At 36.8% G+C, this 22,218-nt stretch overlaps 1 protein-coding gene across 1 annotated transcript; it reads left to right on the forward strand.

The window, feature by feature from the left end:
* The first annotated feature begins 16,399 nt into the window (after window positions 1–16,399).
* LOC126416170 (THAP domain-containing protein 1-like) lies at window positions 16,400–20,533 on the forward strand. The gene is made up of 3 exons (XM_050083742.1): window positions 16,400–16,846; window positions 16,949–17,147; window positions 18,647–20,533. Exons 1-3 carry the CDS (start codon window positions 16,770–16,772, stop codon window positions 19,427–19,429), a joined length of 1,059 nt encoding a protein of 352 aa, XP_049939699.1. The 5' UTR covers window positions 16,400–16,769; the 3' UTR covers window positions 19,430–20,533.
* Window positions 20,534–22,218: the final 1,685 nt, after the last annotated feature.

A 22,218-nucleotide genomic window follows, 5' to 3' on the forward strand; every position in this document is an offset into this window, starting at 1 on the left:
CAGCCCGCCTCTGAGCCACTTCAGTGTGTTGGCTTAATCTGACCTGCTGGGTATCTCAAACACTGGAGCAGTGTTCATGAATGGGTCACACAAGTGTTCTACATGATGGTCGAAGCGATCTTCCCCTCATTACCTATCTTGCAAAACATATCCATCTTCGGAGAGGAAGAACTAATGATACTGAAAGGTAGAAATAGTTTTTTTATTCAAGTGCTGTTTTTCACTCATACTTCATACAAAGCATTTCGTAATTTGACAATGCGTACTGTCGGCCTTACATATAACAGTAACATTACAATCCTGTTTAATATGAACCTTACTGTTAACCAGCATATGCATCCTTGAGTTGAAACATTATGCTTAATTATAATTAATTTTAGAAGGAGAGGCTAATAAAATAATTTTTTACTTTATATTTTTTGTAATGTCTTAGGATTTCCAGTCTTCTGCCGAATGTCTAGCAGCAAACTGTTACAGACTTTTGTATCAGAATGTAAAATTCCATTCTGAATCGTAGGCAGGAATGCGTAGTCTACACGGACATTATCTTTACTTCCAGTATTTTTCTAGTTCATTTCACCGAACAGAGTAAAATTACCCCTATTATGAACAACAAATACTATTAGGGAGTAAGTATGTTGACATTTAAGTGAAAGACTCCCAAGGACCCTGAAGAGACTTCTGTAAGAGGCTGAGCTATTGATTTTACAAAATAACTTTACTCACATGGATAAAAAGTTCTGTTAACTCGCCATATCAAATTTGTATAAAATTGCAAGATTTCCATAACAGCCTCCATCACCAGTAATGGTACCAGTATGTAATAGTATGATGTACTGTACCAGCACATTAAAAGTGTTTCAATTGAATTGGTTCTGCATTATTTCTCCTCCCATGTCCTTGGCATTAATGCTGACAAGTTATGTTCCTGTATGGTAATTAGTTTCCGTGTTATAACATTTTAAATACAGAAAGTTTAATTATAACCAACCAGTAGTTTTACTTGATGACAATATCAGTTCCAATGCACAACTGAATCTCAAAATCTGTCTTGTGGGGTTAAAATCCATCACTGCTGTTATCTTCTTTTGCTGAAGTTATGAATTATTTCATTTGTAATACAGTTTCACAGTATTTGTAGCTGCTCATGATCTCTATGCTTGTGCACAATAGATGTAGCACTTGCATACGGAGCTATCTTTGAATTTTGGGAGCAGTATTTTACGTCATTTACCCAAAACAAGAAAAGAAGGCATCCCATTACAGAGCCCTGTATTACATATCAGTAATGTTAGATCTGTGTGTGTCACTCACCATTCGTAACAGTAAAAATTGATTCCTGTTAGATAAGATTGTATAAGACCATGAAAAATTATCAGCCTATTTACCCAGACATTTTCTCAGAGTATTTATCATGTCTCTAAAAGCATGTAATGGAGATTAACTAGAAAAATACGTATACTTGCAGATGGAGGACTGTGCATACACACAATTATGTGTTTCCTTTTCCATATATAGTTCATCACAGAAAGTCCAATGACATATTCAACAGGTAAAGAACTTACAATATGGGGCAGTAATTCTTCCAACTTTTTGCAAACTTTGGAACATCATCAAAACGTCTGAGCTTCCTACTGAAAGATGAGGAGAGATTCTTTGTTAATGGATGCATAATAAGGTTCTTCTTTGGTATACCAGTCCTCAGTAATAACTGAAAGATCTCATTTATTAACATATGTTATGATGTCCTAATCATTCTGCTGACTTCCAAGTCTTGTAAAATTTTGGTTGATAATTTTGAAACTGTATTTGGGTATGTGGATCATATCTGCAGATTTAACTCCAAACGGTGTATTAACTAAGTTTACAGGCTGCATTGTCACCACCTTTTTCTTTTCTTTGTTTGAAGCTATAAGTATCCTCATTAAGCCAAGCAGATATACTTGTCAAATTGGTAAGAGGCCACACATGTAAAAAGATAATGATGACGACGATGATGATAATAATAATAATTATTATAATGATGAGATTTCAAAGCAGTTCCTGACAGCTGAACGTAAAACTTATTTGTTTTAGGAGATATTAAGTAATATCTAAGAATGCTGTTAGTTTTGTGTCTTCAAGGTATTCCAGAAGGTGGCCTCACACAGTTCTATACCATCATGAATATCTTTGTAGTAAATACATTAGTGATATATTCATCATTGACAGAAAATTGAGTCACATTTTTGCTTAAAGTCTGTATAATGGCAGTTGATCAGACCATATCTGAAGAGACAGCTATCAACCTGCACTTTCCACAGGAGGTAGAATTACCAATTACCAGAATTCTGAAATGTGGATCTTGTAAACCTTGATCTAGCAAAACAAGTAAGAGGTGGGCATTTGTTCTACATCACAGATGGGGAAAAGAAAAGGTTGGTGTATCAGTTATAACACACAAATATGCGGTGGCCAGGAAGTGTCTCTAATGACTGTTCAAAGCTATGTAGATTTAATCCCTGGTTTAAGTAATTTACATTAATTCATTGTTTGGTTCATACTGTTATCCATTACTATCAGAATGTCAACAACTACTTTGTTACTTTAAAATCTTCACCAAGTTCACTGTGGTCAACACAAACCACAACCCTGTGCTTTCAAGTGTCACCTGCAGTGAAGTGTGGAGGGAGAGGGGGAAAAAATTGCAATTTATTGGGAAGTCCTAACTCAGATGGGTTTGCTTGGGTATCAATGCAATTGTCATGTTTGATTCTGGAGGGTTTCATAAAATGTATTCCCACATCAGTTTTTAAGTATTTATTCTCAGTTGCAAAATATATTATGCACTTCTCAATGCTACTTCAGTGTTAACATTTTAGATCATGCTGGGGAATATACAAATAACACAGTTCGAACATACCTCAGTAATTTTTATTTTCTTCAACCACAGAGAACTAGGGACCAAGTTCTGTGTAATACCTTGTTGGCTGGCACAAGGTGCTGGTTGTCACAGTGGATAGCTCTGCTGTTACTGGTAGTATCAGTTATCAGCATTTTTACGCTTTAATTGTATTGAGCAAAAATATTTGTATCCTGTGTTGAAATATGTATCTAAAACTGAATTTGTAGACACCTTTCTAATCGTTTAATCATTTGATTTTGTATGATACTGAAATAAAATATACTGCAGACCCAAAAGTCTTATGGAAATGGTAAGGAATGTCAGGATTCCTTATCATTTCCACAAGACTTTTGGGTCTGCAGTATTTTTATTTCAGTATCTTACAAAATCAAATGATTAAACGATTAGAAAGGTGTCTACAAATTCAGTTTTAGATACATATTTCAACACAGGATACCTGACTGTGTAAAGGGCAATCCCTCAGACAGTATTATAGATGCATATACTTCATATTCCAGGTTACTAGGAGCCTGGTGAACACACTGACTGCCATCCTGCCACCGGCAATGGCAGAACCACACACCTAACTTTGTGTGCCCAGCCTGGCAGTGTAACATCTATCACTAACCAAGTCAGTCAACATGTTAAATATAGAAAATTAAGTCCAGCAATTACTATAATCTAAAAAAAGTAAAATTACAACTCAAAAGGCAATTTACAATTGTGTCAACCAACTAAATTTTGCTTTGTGTCAGTGATTTTTTTTGCCACAACTGACTAGTAAACATGCATACTCGAGGACTGTTGAATATTCATACTTTACCTGTGAAAAATAAGCAAAGCCATTAGAAACAGCTATGCACATAGTCCAATTTATGTTGAAATTATTACCTGAGTATTTCAATTAAATTTGGGAACTATAGGTAACAAGATAAAAAACAAAAGAACAGACAAACACAGTATTAATTTTTTTATTAACAATGCTTGGGTTTCCACATCGCCATAGAGGTACCAAGCTTGACGCGTTACTCAATATTTTACATGGCGAGTTTCCTCAGTAGGCCTAAAAACCATGAAACACTCACAAATCAAGGGAAGATCGAGTTAGAACTTACAGTAGATGTGATTGAAACCAGTATGTAGAGTCAACACTTCAGATTCAGGTTCCTTCAGTGTACTAGCAATGTTCAACTTCTCGTCAGTGCTTGGTTTGGCAAATGTGCTCTTTGGACAGATGTTATGCTTATTAGGTATTCATTGTACTTTCACCTTTTAATTGTTGGCACAATGTCGACCTTCCCTATTGCAGCGAGAGTTAACGAGTGGTAGCAAACTGTCAATTTCTTTTTCCACAGTACCTACTGTTTCTGTATCCAATTGATCTACTTGGCTTAACAGAACTTTCAATTTGGCTTTTAACTGTGTTCCATGTGAAGCAATTTCCTCATTATCACTTTGTTTTTTCATCAAGGAAAAAATGGCAGAAGCCTCTGTGATTGAACTAGTTTCCATCTGCTTGCCTGTTTTAATGGTTTGTAATCCATACATCATAGAGACAGCGTGAATATGTTTACATACATGTCTGCTTGTGTCTGTATATGTGCAGATGGATGTGTGTGTATGTGTGCGAGTGTATACCTGTCCCTTTTTCCCACTAAGGTAAGTCTTTCCGCTCCCGGGATTCGAATGACTCCTTACCCTCTCCCTTAAAACCCACATCCTTTCGTCTTTCCCTCTCCTTCCCTCTTTCCTGAGGAAGCAACCGTGGGTTGCGAAAGCTTGAAATTTGTGTGTGTGTTTTTTATTGTGCCTATCTACCAGCACTTTCTTGCTTGGTAAGTCACAGCATTTTTTAAATATATTTGCATATATTCAAATTGGTAAAATTGTCTAGGCAACAGCAAGAAAAACTGTGCACACGTATCTCACATGCAGAGCACAACAATTTGCACTTCACGTCACAGTCCAAGGTTTATAGGACAACAGTGTAAGTCATACCACTTATTGACTGAGATTTTACCTGAAAATGCTTCCTGTCATTACTGGCTGTAATCTGTCCCCTGTCAATTTTTTTGACTCTATATGTCGTTGTTGAATCTGCTGCAGTCTATGGGAACGCCCACCCTTAAAGAGTTTCACAATTCTCTCAAAAAATTTATCTCTAGTTAACTTCATAAGTATCAGCAGCGACTTGTCCTGTCTGTTATTAGTCTTTCAGTCCAGATAACAATACTTCAATACTCTACGCATGGCTTCGAGGTGCATATTAGTGTTGATATTTAAACTGCAGCGATGACAGTAAGCCCAATGTTGAGGCCTGAATCCATAAGTATTTGAGAAATACATTCCAAAGTCTTTCGTGCTTGTATCTTCTTGAAGTTCCCTCTCAAACAATTCTAACAGTTCACTGAACTTGTCTACATCAGGTTCTTTCAGCAGCATGCGTAAGGCAAAAACTTGGGTTTGTCTCTGTGGGCCACCACACAGTTTCCTTAAGTTGTTTCTCCAGCTACGGTCAACATGCCACATACATAGCAAATTATAATCTGTTAGGCCCATTACACGCTTCCATGCACATTGGAAAATTTGTGTATCATCTGACATGAAAACAGCTGGTTTATTAGACCTACTTTCTCATTGACACACGTAAAAAATTGTGTCATTACAGCAGTGTTCTCTGTATTCGAAACACAGAAGGCAATCGTAATGCCACTTCCAAATTCATCAATAACTAATAGTGTTGTTACTAGTAACTTGTACACATTTGTAGAATGCGTTGAATGTACACACACAAGTTTTGAGCCAAACTTTTGAAGCATTTGACACTGTAGATCTGTCATTACCACAATCATCACATCTTTGTCTGATGAATAGTCCATATTACCAATGACATTTTTGTTCATTAGAACGCAGTCTTTTATTCGTTCTAAGAAGAAGCTCACACTTGTTGTATCATTGGCATGGAACTGGTGAGTATTAATTCCAAAGTCCCTCTTTATGTTATGGAGATCCTTTCGAATTAAAAGGTGGAGTATTTCTACCACTTCGGAATTGATAGACTCTCTCACATCATCCAAGATTCTTTGGAAGGTCACGCCTTTGTCTATTTTACCTGTAACATTTCTACAATTAATAAAGCTAGAAACACATCATTAACTACACACTACTAGCAATACCTAATGTTTCACTGTTTACTTAATTCTACCAGGACAAATATGTGGGGAGGGGTAATAAATGCCCTCAACAGTTAACACAGTGCACAATTGCCATAATTTATAAAGCTTCCTATAATTCATAAAGGACCACAGAAACAGTCATTTCAATTTAAATATACAGAAATTTTATCTTTCCATTGATGTAAACTGTATTTGTATCTTTAGTTCACATTTGTAAGGGATCCAGGTAGCACCAATATGTTTGGGTATGGTACGTATTATGTGCCACATGAAATTTGAGGTCATACACTGACAAAACAACACTATGTAGTAAGGCAAATATACTGAGAATGTATCAGACTTTAGCAGCATATTTAATTTTGATCTTTGTTAGTGTTGCTGCTGTGACTAACACTTTTATGAAAGATCAAAACAAATCATTGTCAAATTGTGATAAAAAAGCCTTTATACATGTAGTTTGCTGTAGTAGAGCATGGAAGAGAGGGACAACAGGCAGAGCAAAACTGAGGTGGCAGTAACACCAAATTACTACATGGTAGCCAAATGAAAAATGTCCTGATAAACTATACTGAGAAGGATGAAAAATATCAACACCTTTTCAGATGAAAGAGTGGGACCATTACTTGCTATAGAATGGTGAGGATACCGATGTGCTAGACATACAGGTAAACCACAAGCAAACTGCAAAATGGTGGTCAGAAGAAACAGATAAAGGAATAACAAGGATAGCAAAGAATGAAATATGAGAAAGGACACATAGTGAACCAGGGAGTATCAATCTGGAGATTTTGAAACATTGTACCAAGAAAGTAAAATCAGTAACAGTTATTCAACAAAATGACATGTGGAAATTTAATATGTGAAGAAATGTCAGTTACATTACTACCAAATGGAGATCACTAAATTTGTTTGAACTATATAGAAATTTGTGTTACATATCATTAACAAGAATTTAAAGGTAAGAAAGAAAAGACAGGGCTGAACCCAATTTTAGGACTTTATCACATTTTCACACTGTAACATAGTACAAAAATGGGCACCAGCTAAAAGAAAATTGGATAAGTTTTCATAGATTTAGCTAACACTTATGATACTATTCCAAGGAACGTACTTTGGAAAGCATTACATATGGCGTGCAGAGAGGACCTCTCAATAAAAATAAACATGGTTATAATTACACCAAACTAGAACTACCCACAGCCCCAAGAACATGACATTATGAACACACTTTCGTTAATTTATTCTTTAAGAGTCACTATCTACATTCCCCATGTAAGAACATCATAACCAGGAATGCCAATCAATGTGATACACATCAGTCTGCTATGTGTTTCCACCAGCAAATTTATTGCATATGTTATGCACAATTTCTGGTCCAACTGTGCACACACAACCTGATACAAATACCCTTTCTGTAAGTAATACAACACATTGTCCTGACTTAAAGCAGATTCCATACAGCAAGTCAACTTACCTGAATAGCCTTAAATTATATAAAATTTTATAACTATTATTAAATATAACTGTATAAAAGCAGTAATTATTACTGTCGCATCTATTCTACGGTTAAGGAGACACTCACCAGCAATGACTTCCTTTCAGATCTAGGGAGGTGTAGAAACCCAATATTCTTTTCATGTCCAAAATGTGTTTTGAAATAAACAACAGTACAAATACCTCTATGGCAGAAGTGCAATGACCTCCCATTTTGTTACTGCCTTGCGACTTCAGCTGCCTCTGGCCTTTTGATTGAGATTTGAATGTCCCAGATCTATGACACATGTAAATGGTCTTAGTGGTACCTTTCATAGGCTTAGCACCACCGCGTGTTACAAAGCTACGTCCTCCTTCATTCTCTTCTCTGGACTTCCACTTCAGAAAATCTGAAACACCCATTACAAAGAAATATTACACTACTCACAAATCTGCTTTCTGTCGTGCAATTCATAGCTTTTTTACTGCCTAAAAGACTTACTACGGCCACTGATGTAACTTTGAACCTCAGAAGTTTTCATGTCTGTATGAACATGTTACTGAACACTATTTGAGCGATACTAAAGTTAGAATGCAGTTACTATACAATTTTTGACCAACAAATCAGTGCAACATTACATCTGAGTACTGTAGGCACAAGGAACTAAATTCTATAGTTTCGCTAGACATTTTACGTTTCTCGTAAATCATAAAATTATTTTACGACGATAATTACCGTCCATCGACTGAAATATAAGATTTTCTTTCTCTGTTGGAACCATATGCTTTTACTGTACATGTGCTCTCAAATTAGCCAAAACGTTAAACGAAAAACTACAATCGTCCTTTGGGCACTTCACTGTACCATCCATATTCGGTTCTATATCATGCACTTTCCTTGGGTCTAGTGTAGCAGGGGATACAACCTGTCGGCTTTGAACAACGACGTCACAAGTCGACAGAGAGCATGTATTACAAAGATGAAAGAGCTGAGGAGAATGTTGAGAAGCAAAGGAATGCGAGAGAGATAAACTTTATTTCAGGTATGTAAGGGCCAGTAGTATTTTCACGTTAAACAAGTTCAGCGTAGTCGATTGCTTAGTTTCAACTAGCATTGCTGTCCTGTTGTTCACTTGAACTATGTATCCCCTGCTTCACTAAACCGCAAATGAAACCTGATACAAATTAAAAGCTCATTCGAAGTGTGTTGCTTAAGTACAGTTCGGAATATGAGTTTGTCGTAAGGCGATTTCTTCGTTTTCACTAGCATTACTGTCCTGTTCTTCACCTGAATGATGTATCCTCCGCTTCAGTAAACCAAAAGTAGAACACGGGATACAAATTGTAGATGTGCTGTTTATTTCGTCTCCGATATTACTAACATAAAGTAGTATCAGTTTATTCTATCTCGTGAGATTTTTTTTTTTTAAGCCAAAAAACACTTATCAGCTACTGAAGCATCTGTATCTTAGGATCAGTTTATTCTATCTCGTTAGATTTTTTTTTAAAGCCAAAAAACACTTATCAGCTACTGAAGCATCTGTATCTAACATCAAGCGATCGCTTTTAGATTCACATTCAATTATTTTAATGATAGCGCTTATTAGAACACAGAACTGCTTTATTATCTATGCCTCGAAGTGAAGACATTACTATCTATGACTAAGGAATGACGTCATTGTTCAAAGCCGACGGGTTGTATCCCCTGCTACACTAGACCCCTTTCCTTATGTGTGCATATAAAGTTTTTCATACCCGAAATGTTTTATCGCAAACAAAACCCGTATTCAAATCCGCAATTTAAACAACGTATCAACAAAGAATGCCTTGGTTGAAAGAATATCTACGATTCGAGTACTATCAGCGATAGTGCCTAGCATGAGAGACGACGTCATGTGTTATGATATGACGTCTTCTCTCATGCTAGCCAATATCGCTGGTAGTTTTCGAAACGCGGATATTCTTTGAGCATGACATGCTGATGCCTTGTGGATTTGTGTATGATGGCGGGATTTGTGTGCGTTAAAGCTTTTCAATCACGGAAAAAATTGATAATACTTGCTGCAAAAGCACATGTTCGCAGAGGAGAAAGGATAGTTTATATTCCAGACAATGGACGGTAAGTAACTTCCATTAGTAATCTTATCATGCGCAAGAAAAGTAAAATGTGTGGTAAATCTACAGAAATTTCATTCTTTGTGCGGATAGTATTCTGATGCATTATGTTGCCCAGTAAAGTTTCTTTCAATGCATCTATGTGGATTATTTGTGGTAACGGCGTATTCTCATAACAAATGGCTTCGGTACTTTTTCCTGATAAAAAATGTAGGGTCAACAGAAGCGTCCGATCTTACCCGTCGGCTTTGACCCGTGACGTAAGCGTGTTGTGGTGTGTGACGTCATTACGGCGCGGAGTTTGATTTGCGATTGTGGCGTGTTTGTAGATGTCTTGTTTTTGTTTGTCGTGCTCTCTGGTGGTGTGTTCATGGTTTTCGTTTGTTTCGTGTGGTGGGGTCAGTTTTCTGTTGCTCAGGTGTTGGATTTGAAGCGGAATTTCTATTAGTGAGTTAATGGTTAATTTAATGCTCATTGCTGTACGTCGGGTGAGTTTGTTATTGAGTGTATTTGGTTGTGGTTTTTTGTTCAGGAATGGATATGAAAGACCGCCTTAACGGTGTTCGGTTGAGGGCGATGATGGGGGAGACAGCTTTAGAGCTGATTAAATTTCTTCAGCTATTTGGCTTAATTGCCGAGGTCGTGAAGTGCGGTGTGTGCCGTGAACCTATGAAATTGGTTAAAGTTCCGGACTCTCGGACCAGGGACGGATACATGTGGTGTTGCCGGAAAGATGGCGTATGGCGTTCTGTGTGTGATTGTGGTGGCCAATCTAGTTTGTGGAGCTGGAACTTTTTTGAGGTAAGTTCCGTTTTTTTTTTTTTTGGTTATTTATGTATGTTTTGTGTATTGGGTATAGGTTGGAAACATCCGATCTCACGCGTCGGCTTTGACCCGTGACGTAAGGGACCTACACATTGATCTGTAGCGTAGCCCTGAATACGAGGTTAGGTTGGGAGTTTTTTTTTGGAATGCGGCCGCGGCAGCGGCCGCCTATGATTCGAAAATATTGATTTGACACTAATGAACATGTATACGTAATATGAAGCAATTTGATGAACATATTGATCTGTAGCGTAGCCCACTTGAGGTTAGGTTGGGAGTTTTTTTTTTGGAATGCGGCCGCGGCCGCCTATGATTCGAAAATATTGATTTGACACTAATGAACATGTATACGTAATATGAAGCAATTTGATGAACATATTGATCTGTAGCGTAGCCCACTTGAGGTTAGGTTGGGAGTTTTTTTTTGGAATGCGGCCGCGGCAGCGGCCGCCTATGATTCGAAAATATTGATTTGACACTAATGAAGCCTGTGGGGGGGATGGGGGGGCACTGCAGACTCCCCCCACCGCATAACGACACATGATGATCAAATTTTGAAAAAAAATGAAAAATTTTTTCCGTACCTGCTAAACTGCATAAGTGCCGATGTATGTAGGTGTAAGGGAAGCTTTCGTTTCTTAGTTTTCTATTGGGGGATGTGATCGGTAGGTTCTGTTGAGCTATATAGGTTAAGGGAAGTGTCCGATTATGGATAGGAATGTTTTTTTTGGTATTTGGTCAGTTTTGTGATGTTGATTTATTTCGTTGTTTTGCGTGGTTTTGAATGGCGGTCGGTGGCTACATTTCTGTATATTTAGTTTCTCCGCACCCAAAAACCCCTAATTTCCCACGCTTGTCCCGTTACAGTCATTAGGCTTTTTGTGAAACTTGTGTATTTCAGTGTTTACAATACGTATGCGATGTTTTTATATCCGCCATATTGGAATTGTTTATAGTCGTTTCCGCAGTATTTGTGACGTCATGGGTCAAAGCCGACGGGTAAGATCGGACGCTTCTGTATTTCCAAAATGTATAGTAACTGTATTCTAACTTCAGTAACCTGCACATTTGAAAACTTTTGAATGTTCACAATTAATCATTGATCATAGTCAGTATTTTTGACAGTAAAATAGATATGAATTGCAGTGACTGAATCCAGATTTGTCAGTGGTGTAATGTGTTTTTGTAATGGATGTTTCAGAAGTGAAAGTCCAAGGAAGAGAAGACAACGAGAAGTAGCTTTTTTGTCTGTTTCATGGTTTATAGGCCTACTGGGGAAACTCGCCATGTAAAAAAATGAGTAACGCATCCAGCTTGGTACCTCTATGGTGATGTGGAAATCTGAGCATTGTTAATAAAGAAATTAATTCTGTGTGTGTCTTTCTTTTGATTCCTTTATCATGTTGCTTATAGTAGAGCAAATTTAATTAAAATACTCAGGTGATAATTTGAACATAAATTGGACTATGTGCATAGCTGCTTCTCACAGGCAAAGTATAAATATTCACCATCCTCTGGCATGCGTGTTCACTATTCAGTTATGGCAAAAGAAATCACTGACTCAAAGCATAATTTGCTTGGTAGACATAATTGGAAATGGCCTTTGTAGTTATAATTTTACATTATTAGATTATAGTACTCCCTGACATGATTAGTAATAGATGTTTCACCACCAGGTCTGGCATACAGCATTAAGTGTGCTGCTCTGCTGTCAGCAGCATGGTAGTCAATGTGTTAAGCAGTCATTTAGGAAGTAGTGTGAGGTATATGCATCTGTACAGCCTTGGCTAAAAAGATACAGCTAGAATGCTAATTACTGTTTCAGGAATTATCCCTTACACAGTTAAATATCTTATGTTAAATATGTATCTAAAACTGAATTCATGAATAACTTTATAGTCATTTAATCATTTGGTTTTGTAAGATATTTAAATAAAAATACCGCAAACCGAAAAATCATCTGGAAATGGTAAGGGATATCAAATATAAGTAAATGTTTTTCCTCACTAAGATTAAAGTGTAAAATTGCTGATACCTGGTTGTTACCATGAGATCACTGCTGGCCCCAGCAGAGCAATCTGCTGTGACCACCAGCACCTTCATGCCAGCCAACAGGTTAATACACAAAACAGGGCAGTGCAAGACTTGGTCCATAATTGTCATTGGTTGAAGCAAGTAAAATTAAATTTCTGAGGTATGCTGGAACTGTGTTATTGGTATATTCCCCAGTATGATTTAAAATTTTTGCATTGAAATGGCACTGACAGTGTGTAATATATTTTGCAACTGAGAATAGATACTTAAAAATTTTTGTGGGAATATATTTCAAGAAACCCTTTCAAACCAAACCTGACAATTATATTGACACAAGTAAACCTACCTGAATGGCACACTGGGTTACACAAGCATTAGCTGTAGGTGTAGAATAGGTAATTTACACAGAAAACTTTTCATACAAATTTTATTGCCAAGCACACTAAAGTTAAGAGAAAGATGTAATGTCTAGATGAGATAAACATGGACACACAATAACTCGTTTTGCTCAGATATATGAAAAATTAACTGTAGTATTATATGATGTATGACATATAACACATCTGAGGTGCAAATTTGTGGAGAGGAGAGATTGCATTGAATCTGTTGTGTATGGTGCATATTTTGTTGCAGTGCTGGGATGATGTTATCCAGATTTCAAAATTAGGGGTCTTGTAATGAAACTGTCATCAGTTTTAATATTTAAAAATAAACAAGCCTGAAAAAGGAAGCTGAATAGGACTTTAAATTAAATTGCAAAAATTTTCTTGTTTTGCACATTCATTGTGGCTGACACTTAAAAGCTCATGGCTAGTAGCTCTTATTGACCTTTGTGTCAGCCACAGTGAACATGTCGAAGATTTTAAAGTAACAAAGTAGTAGTTGACATTCTGGTATTAATGGATGGCAGCAGGAAACACAGCAATGAAATAATGTGAATTACTTAAACCAGGAATTAAACAAGTCTACATAGCTATGAACACAGTCAAAAAATGGTTGTTTCAAATGGCTCTGAGCACTATGGGATTTAACTTCTGAGGTCATCAGTCCCCTAGAACTGAGAACTACGTAAACCTAACTAACCTAAGGACATCAAACACATACATGCCCAAGGGGGGATTCGAACCTGCAACCGTAGTGGTAGCGCCGTTCCAGACTGTAGCGCCTATAACCACTCGGCCACCCCGGCCGGCGAACGCAGTCATTTCACACTTCTTATTCACTGCATATTTGTGTGCTATATCTAATACAGTAACCTTTTATTTTCTCATCTTTGATCTGGAACACGTGTCACATCTTACTTGTTTTCCCAGAGCAACTCTAGGTTTACAAGATCCACATTTCAGAATTCTGGTAATTGCTAATCCTACCTCACGCTGAAAGTGTGGGTTGATAGCTGTCTCTTCAGATATGATCTCATCAACTGCCATTTCAGAAACTTGATGCAAAATGTGATTATTCAATTTTCTGTCAGTGATGAATATATCACTAATGTATAGGTATGTTCATGATGGTATAGAACAGTGCAGGGCCATCTTCTGGAACACCTGCTGGGTAGACTAAACTGTGCACTTCACATCCAGTGCATCAATTTCTTCATAGATCTAACATTACTGATAGGTAATACAGGGTTCCCAGGACTTTGTACTGGGACAATTTCTTTTGTTGATTTGTGTAAATGACAAAATACTGCTCCTCAAATTCAAGGATCGTTCTGTATGCTGATGCTACACCTATTGCTTGCAAGTGTAAAGATCATGAGCAACTACAAAAACTATGAAACTGTATTACAAATGAAATAATTCAGTATTTCTATGGAAGTCATCTCATTGTCAGCACAAGATAGCAGCAGTAACAGATTTTCACCCCACAAGAGAGATTTTGAAATTCAGTTGTGCACTGGAACTGATATTGTCATCAAAGAAAACTACTGCTTGGTTACAATTAAACTTTCTATATTTAACATGTTATAACATGGAAACTAATTACTGTACAAGAACATAATTTGGTAGCATCAATGACAAGGACATGTGGAAGAGAAATAATGCAGAATCAATTCAATTGAAACACTTTTAATGGGCTGCTACAGTACACCATACCATTACATACCAGTACCATTACTGGTGACGGTGATGGAGGCTGTTATGGAAATCTTGCAATTTTATACAAATTTGATATGGCGAGTTAACAGAACTTATTTTGTAAAATCAATAGCTCAGCCTCTTACAGAAGTCTCTTCAGGGTCCTTGGGAGTCTTTCACTTAAATGTCAACATACTTACTCCCTAATACTATTTGTTGTTCATAATAGGGGTAATTTTACTCTGTTCGGTGAAATGAACTAGCAAAATACTGGAAGGAAAAACAATGTCCATGTAGACTATACATCCCTGCCTACTATTCAGAATGGAATTTCAAATTCTGATCAAAAGTCTTTAACAGGTTGCTGCTAGACATCAAGCAGAAAACTGAAAATCCTAAGATATTAAAAAAATACAGAGTAAAATAATTATTTTATTAGCCTCTCCTCAAGGATGCATATGCTAGTTAACACTAAGGTTCAAATTAACAGTGTTACCTTTATATGTCGGGCTGTCAGTACTCATTGTAAAATTCTGAAATGCTTTGCACGAAGTATGAGAGAAAAACAGCACTTGAATAAAAAAACCATTTCTAGCTTTCAGGGTCAATACTTCCCTCCTCTGGGAAGATGAATATGTTTTGTGACTAGAAATGAGGGGAAGATCACTTAGACCACCCGTATAGAACACTTATGTGACACATTCATGAGTACTGCTCCAAAAATTTGAGATCCAGGTCAGATTTAAGCAACACATTGAAGCAACTCAGAGGCTGGATGCTAGATAGGGTACCAGTAGTTTCAAACTGTGTGCGAGTATTATTTTGTATAACACTATTGAGAAAATTTAGAAGGCATGAGAAATCAGGGCGCGGATGATAGACAGCATTTCTTCCCTCTCTATTTGCGAGTGGAACGGGAAAGAAAATTATTTGTAGTGGTACAAGTTACTCTCCACCAGGTACCATTTGGTTGCTTGTGTAGTATGTATATACACAAAAATACGGAAGAAAATTGTGACTGCCTACTACATTAAGAAGTAATAGTTGAACTAACCTAAAGCTTCGTGATTTACTTCAAATGTTTTGTCCCACTGACACACTCTGACAATCAGTGACTTGCATCTACAGCAGTCTTACAATTTGGAGATGTCAGTATTGCTTCGATCTATTAATATTCCCTCATTGAGCTCTTTTTATCTTAAGATCACATAAACTGGATTTTTGAGAAACTACATACAGGAAGATGTGATTGGCATATAGCTGTTTGTTTACAGGAAAACAACGATCAAAATTTAAGCATATCGGTAACACACACATGGCAAGAGCACATATCTGGGCTGGAACACAGCGAATGAGAAATAAAGGTTGTGGTAACAGACAGACGTGTGTCTTTGCCTAATATTTGTTTGCGGCATATTTAAATGCACTTTCCCACATTTAATGCATTTCTCATAATTAAAAAAAATAAAACTATTAGGTCATCCCCAAAAAACATATATTACAAAATGAACAAGCATCTGACGCGTTTTGATGCATATTACGTACAGATATCGTACACAAACTGGAAAAATGCAATGGGCGTTCCACTAAGCATCCTTTACCATATTTGATTCGTTTTTCAGCATTTGCTACTCCTGGTATGGGCTCAAAGACAAATTCGTGCTCAAACGTCTCAGTGGTAGTTAGCCTACATTAGTAAGCTGCAGTTAATGCGTTAAAAACATTTAGACACATTGTCCGCAATGCGTGATATGTGTTATGCTATAAATCATTCTGCCTTTCGACCAATAATTTGTAATCAGTTGGCTTCAATCAATTACGTACGACTCTAATATGTAACTTTGACTACACTGCGGATTTATCATGTCACCATAATCCAGATTATTCACATTTAAACCTTCTTTCTACATTTTATTCTGTTAACGGAAGCTTGATTCAAACAATCTGGATTGCTTTGACATTCCAAAACAACAGCTGAAGGCAGGTCTGTATAAACCATGGAGGTAATTCTTACCTCCATGGTATAAACCATGGAGGTAAGAATAGAGGGAGATGCCGTGACATCACAGCTGTGAAGCTATGTGAAGCCGAGGGTAGCCATCTCAGTCCGACCAAAACATTGCTGCTGTAAGCTTCTGTGCATAGGCTTGTCGCTCGCTTTTGGAAGGATTTTGCGCTATTATGGTGACTTGTGTGGTGTTCGGGTGTATGAATCGTTCTGATTGTGATGCGAAATCGAAGGAAATAACATTTCATGTGTAAGTTGTCTCGTTAAGTGTGATTTTACAATTTCATTGTGAATGAACGTGTGCTACATCGGTACTTGTACTATAGCGTGTTTTTCTCCTGTATGATTTCAGATTTCCTAAAAATGAAAGTCAGAAAGCTCTGTGGGAGAATACTGTGAGGAGGAAGAATTGGCGTGCGTCTAAATGGAGCACTATATGTTCTCAGCATTTCCGAGAAGAGGACATAGACCGAACTTCCCTTTCAACAGTAAGGCTCCGAGAAAGTGCTGTACCATCAGTTTTCCCTACACGCCCAAAACATTTGCAAAAGGTATGTTAATTCAAAGAATTAAAGTCTTAGTTTTCAAGTTCACGTTTCATTATAATACGTACGTATCGTCGATAATCAAAGTGTTGAGTAACTCACTTTGTCTTCGTCATGTACCAAATTAAAAGCTAACACTACATTAACTGGCGTAAAGTATAGGCCTAAACAGGACACTGTGTAGATTTGCCATTCTATGTACCGTATTTCAGTAAATATTGGTGGTAATGAACAGTGTTTCCCAGTAGTGTAAAGTAACTGAAATGTCCCATTACGTATTACAAACAAGATGTATTTATGGGGCTTTGGAGGGAGGGTATAGCTAACTTAGTTTTCAGTTTCTATTATTTAGCTCTAACTCCGAAAGTAATGGAATACACGTGTGAAGTAAATTATATCAGTTATGTGAATATTTAAGGCAGTAGTTTGTGAACATCTCACTTTGTCTGGTCTACTGTGTTGTACAACATTTTTATTGCAATGTCTTTGCTAGTTAATGGCAGTTATGTTTCAGGAGTAATTGATACAGCTCTAGTTTTACTTATATATGTTTATTTTGGGAGGATTCCTTCAGGTCATTTGAATACATTAATTTCACTTTCCACCTGATTAGGTCCTTACACATAGCTTTTGCCTAGGAATGATTCCATGCTGTATATAGAATTTAAGAGGGGAGGTGCTGGAGCACTGAAGTGTTTCTGCAGCTACACAGTATGTTATAAAGAGATAATCTGTTTCTCCACATTGCCATGTAGAAACAAATTTATGAAACTCCTTTTTGATGAGCATCAGCCTCTGCACACAAGAGAATATTTGAGAAGAAAATTCAGGTTCTCTGTTTAGATTATGAGACTACTGAAGCTAACAAGGTTGTCTGGTATAATTATTTAGTGAAGTCACAGAAATTAACACTTGGGCTGTGTTAAATATAACTCTGTATTTGGGTTAAGCACAGCAAATGAACATTTCTTTTGTTTGATGCACTATTCATTGACATTCTCCATTGAAAGATATCATTGATTAAAAAGCTTTGGCAGTACCTTCTTGTTAACATTATCCACAACTGTGGAACATTGAATATGCAGCAACCACTAATGCAAAATTAGATATAACACACAATTTTATATCATTAACTGTTGGACCGGTAACTTGTTAACTGACAGCACCCATAGCGATACAATGTGATAGTTAAACAAGACACCTCAGCAGAAATATTTTACATGTTGAAAGTTTATATTTTTTCAATAAGTGTGTATTAATTGTAGCTTAGCACATGGGAGGCATTTCAAGTTGTCTGCTGAACACAACAACGGTTTTTGTTAGAGTAATGAGTACTTTATGAACAAGATAAATAACTGCTGGAAAAATAGAATTTATATTTCTGGAAAGGACTAAGAATAGGAGTAATTAGTAGGCTGTAACATGCTGTTCATGACAGACTGTAACACCTTCAACCATCTGTTAAAAACTGTTCTTAATGTTTTCCATCCGTTTATTTCATTTAGGGAGACAAGAAGAGAAAGCCACCATTGCGGAAGGAGAGCTCTTCCTTTCCATCTTCAGTTTTGGCTGCCGTCAGCAGAGTGCAGGATGAAGAAGTTCCTGCTCTTGTTCCTGACTACTCTGCAGGACCACCAGAACGTAGTCAGACATCCTCTGAAAGTGAGGAACTGAAGACGAAGTGTGAACACTTCATAAGAAAAACTGATCAATACAAAAAACAAATTAAAACTCTTCAGCAGTCTAAGCGACGACTTAAGAAGAAAGTGGCTAACACTTCGGAACAGTGGCAGTTACTAAGCACGGAAAATAGTGCAGCGACAACTGACAACGACCACGATTACTTTGCAACTGGAATTTATCTCTCTGAAGTGGCAGTCCATATTGTAGTATATATAGCTGGATTTGTGGTGCGTCACTTAGAGAAAACCTTAAAATGTGAACCATGTTTATCCGTATTGAGAGGGGATGGTAGCCATGTTGCTTATTCTCTCATTCATAGAAAGAGTAGTACAGGTAATTCTAAGGTTCCTTTGAAAAATCAGTTTTCTAAATGTGTGTCTGAGGTGCTTAGTGAATTCATATTCAAGCCAGTGTTTAGGGAGTTAGCAGACCACATGAAAAATCAGCATCCCTTGGACAATCATATGATACTGCTGATTAAAGCAATTGCCACACGATACCTCCTGACACGGCAAAAACATGCTGCCAAGAGAATAAGTGATGCATTGCATCAAAATAAAATCAGGACAACCTATACAAAACTGGTACTCTTTAAAGATCAATAACTGATATTTGTACACAGAGGTCTAGTGTGTGAGGCATCTTGTATAAAGCACACATTATATTGAGGCAAACTGGGAATGTAACCTTATTGTAATTAATAAATGATGCACATTCTTCCTTTTCCGTTATGTCTCTGTTGTTATAACCAGCTACAAAATGTTTGTGATGTGTGTATCTTAAAACTATTAGTACTAGCATATTCAGGGTATCTATGAAAATTTGTTCCTGGTGTGTGATAGAGTCAGACAATTATAATTTTATGTGTGTGTAATACCTTCTAAATATATCATCCTCAAACCAACATTTGGAACTACATTATATGTAAAGTGTTTCCAAGTGCTTGATACTCCACCATACCAGTATGCAGTACTAGTTCTGCAATAGCTTGTGATCTGTGTGCTTCCAAATGGGACATACATTTCTTTTTGAAATATTTAGCCAATGTTTGGCAGAGTATGCTGTAGTATGTTCTAGCCAGTGTTGTTAATTAAGTTTCCACGAGTGACAACATGTTAGTGAGAAATAGAATTGCCTCATTTTTGGCACATTGAAATACATTCCCATCATTGTGTGGTATGTTATGGTTTGTTGCTTGTGTGTCATTACAAATTATGTTTTTTTGTGATCTAGTCCAACAGTGGTTTACCCTCAAAAAATGAGAGATAGTAGTGTTCGCAGGTGAGCGTTATTGGTTTTTCACTACTTCGTTGGGCACTAAATTTTCTAACAGTCTCTCCCGTAATCCATTGAAATGTAATCCATGTGTTGTACAGAAACTACAGCCCACAACATTTATATCTGTAGTAAGACATATTTTATAAATGATTGCATATTTTCTTATGTTTGTTTGCTTGACTACTTTCCTGGTTTATGCAAGACCACTGTGATAAATCATATGTATGTGGAAAGGTAAATAGTATTACATTTGTATCAGTCAGGAGACTGAGACATTTCTTTCATTCTCAACAAGCAATGATGTGGACTTTGTTACAATTTCATATAATATTTTTTTTACATAGAACTGTGTTATTTTTAAATTCCACAATCTTGTGAAAAAGGCAGTTAACTGAAAAGTCACATTGTAATAATTTTTCTGTATACCTGTAACAAGCAGTTCAACAAAGTGGATAACAACAGATCAAGAAAAGCTTTTTTGCTGCAATAAAATTCTGAATATAGTACCTAATATTTATGCTTTATTTCATTCCCAGTTCCCATACTTTTTATGAATGAATAAGGAATATACAGCCTATATTTTTATTAGGACAATGATTTCAAAAGCAAATCCTAGTCTCAATGTTAGTAAAACTTTGTCATTGGCAAGCAATGAAGCTTCTGCTTATTGATTGAGACATTCCACACTTCTCAAACTATGATGTAAAGTTTTGCTCCATGATCTGTCTCAATCCCTTCATCATTTCATTTTGTACCACTGTAAATTCCTGTCAGCTTGACAAGAAAGGCTTGCATTTAAAAGAATGAAAATTATAAAATAGGGAATGACATAAACAAAGCTCAATGTAGAATGGTTTATGCCTAAGCTACCTAAAAACACTGGGACATTGTTGCCCTGTTAAGAAATATCTTCCATACCAAAATAAGAAATTGGAACCTAAGGTAAGTAAGCAATAAGTAGAACTCCTTACTAATATTAAAATGAGTCCCATAGCAGATGAAAGTTGGAACACTGTTATACTGCCTTGGCTAACAGACATTTCATTTAAGTGCTGCTGCTGCTGCAGTTGATTTGTTAGTTACTAAAAGTGCCCTAGTCTCATATTAGAGCTGCTGCATATCACTTAAGAGAAGAAATGTGTGTATGTATTGAAGTGTGTATGAACTGTATGGCAAAGTGTTTTGTTTTCTTCCTCAGGGTCAATGTTATCCAAACTGAAAGTACCTGTTTTGTGTATAACAAACACCTAATCTATATTTCTTGGGATTCTCTGCAGTTATATTCCACTTGACAACAGAATGAAGTTGTGCACAATGTGACAGGTTGTTGGCTAAACATTAACTCACATTGAGTTATTTTATCAGACTTATTTATCTGCTGCTTTATTGTTTAAATAATTAACAACAAAGACAGATCATTTGGATACCTCTTCAGATATAAGTGGTGGTCAGAACCGCAATAAATCTGTTACACATTAGTAAATAGCTGCTACAATACATCATTCTGAACTCGAACAACTGAAAAGTTTTGGTTTGTATGTCATGAAAATCGGAAAAGACTGCGTCACTTTTCGTAAATCTGACATTGCTTCGTCCAATCATATGATCGTAAGAATAAGTAAAGAAAGAACCCTAGTTTGTGATACATGTTTCATTACTGAATTAACAAAATTGTATCGTTTACATTGAAGACTAGCCATTCGTAATATTACATTAAAAACTATTTTTAATCAGAATAAACGCGGAATTTTGCCTTTACGAGATTTTATTTTAAACGAAAACTTTGAAACAACCAATCTGATGCGTATATGGTGCAATTAGCGACTTTAATACACGCAGCGCTATAGCACAATGGCAATGTTTTGGTCAGAGTGTCATGGCAGCGAGCCACGCCCTCATGGCTTCAAAACGTAGTACGGCTGGGATACGTAGCGCCATCTCCCCTTATTCTTACCCATGGAGGTAAGAATAAGGGGAGATGGCGCTACGTATTCCAGCCGTACTACGTTTTGAAGCCATGGGGGCAAGAATAAGGGGAGATGGCGCTACGTATCCCAGCCGTATTACGTTTTGAAGCCATGGGGGCGTGGCTCTTTGCCATGATACTCTGACCAAA

Source organism: Schistocerca serialis, chromosome 8 (assembly GCF_023864345.2).
Source record: "Schistocerca serialis cubense isolate TAMUIC-IGC-003099 chromosome 8, iqSchSeri2.2, whole genome shotgun sequence".
In the NCBI taxonomy this organism is placed as follows: domain Eukaryota; kingdom Metazoa; phylum Arthropoda; class Insecta; order Orthoptera; family Acrididae; genus Schistocerca; species Schistocerca serialis.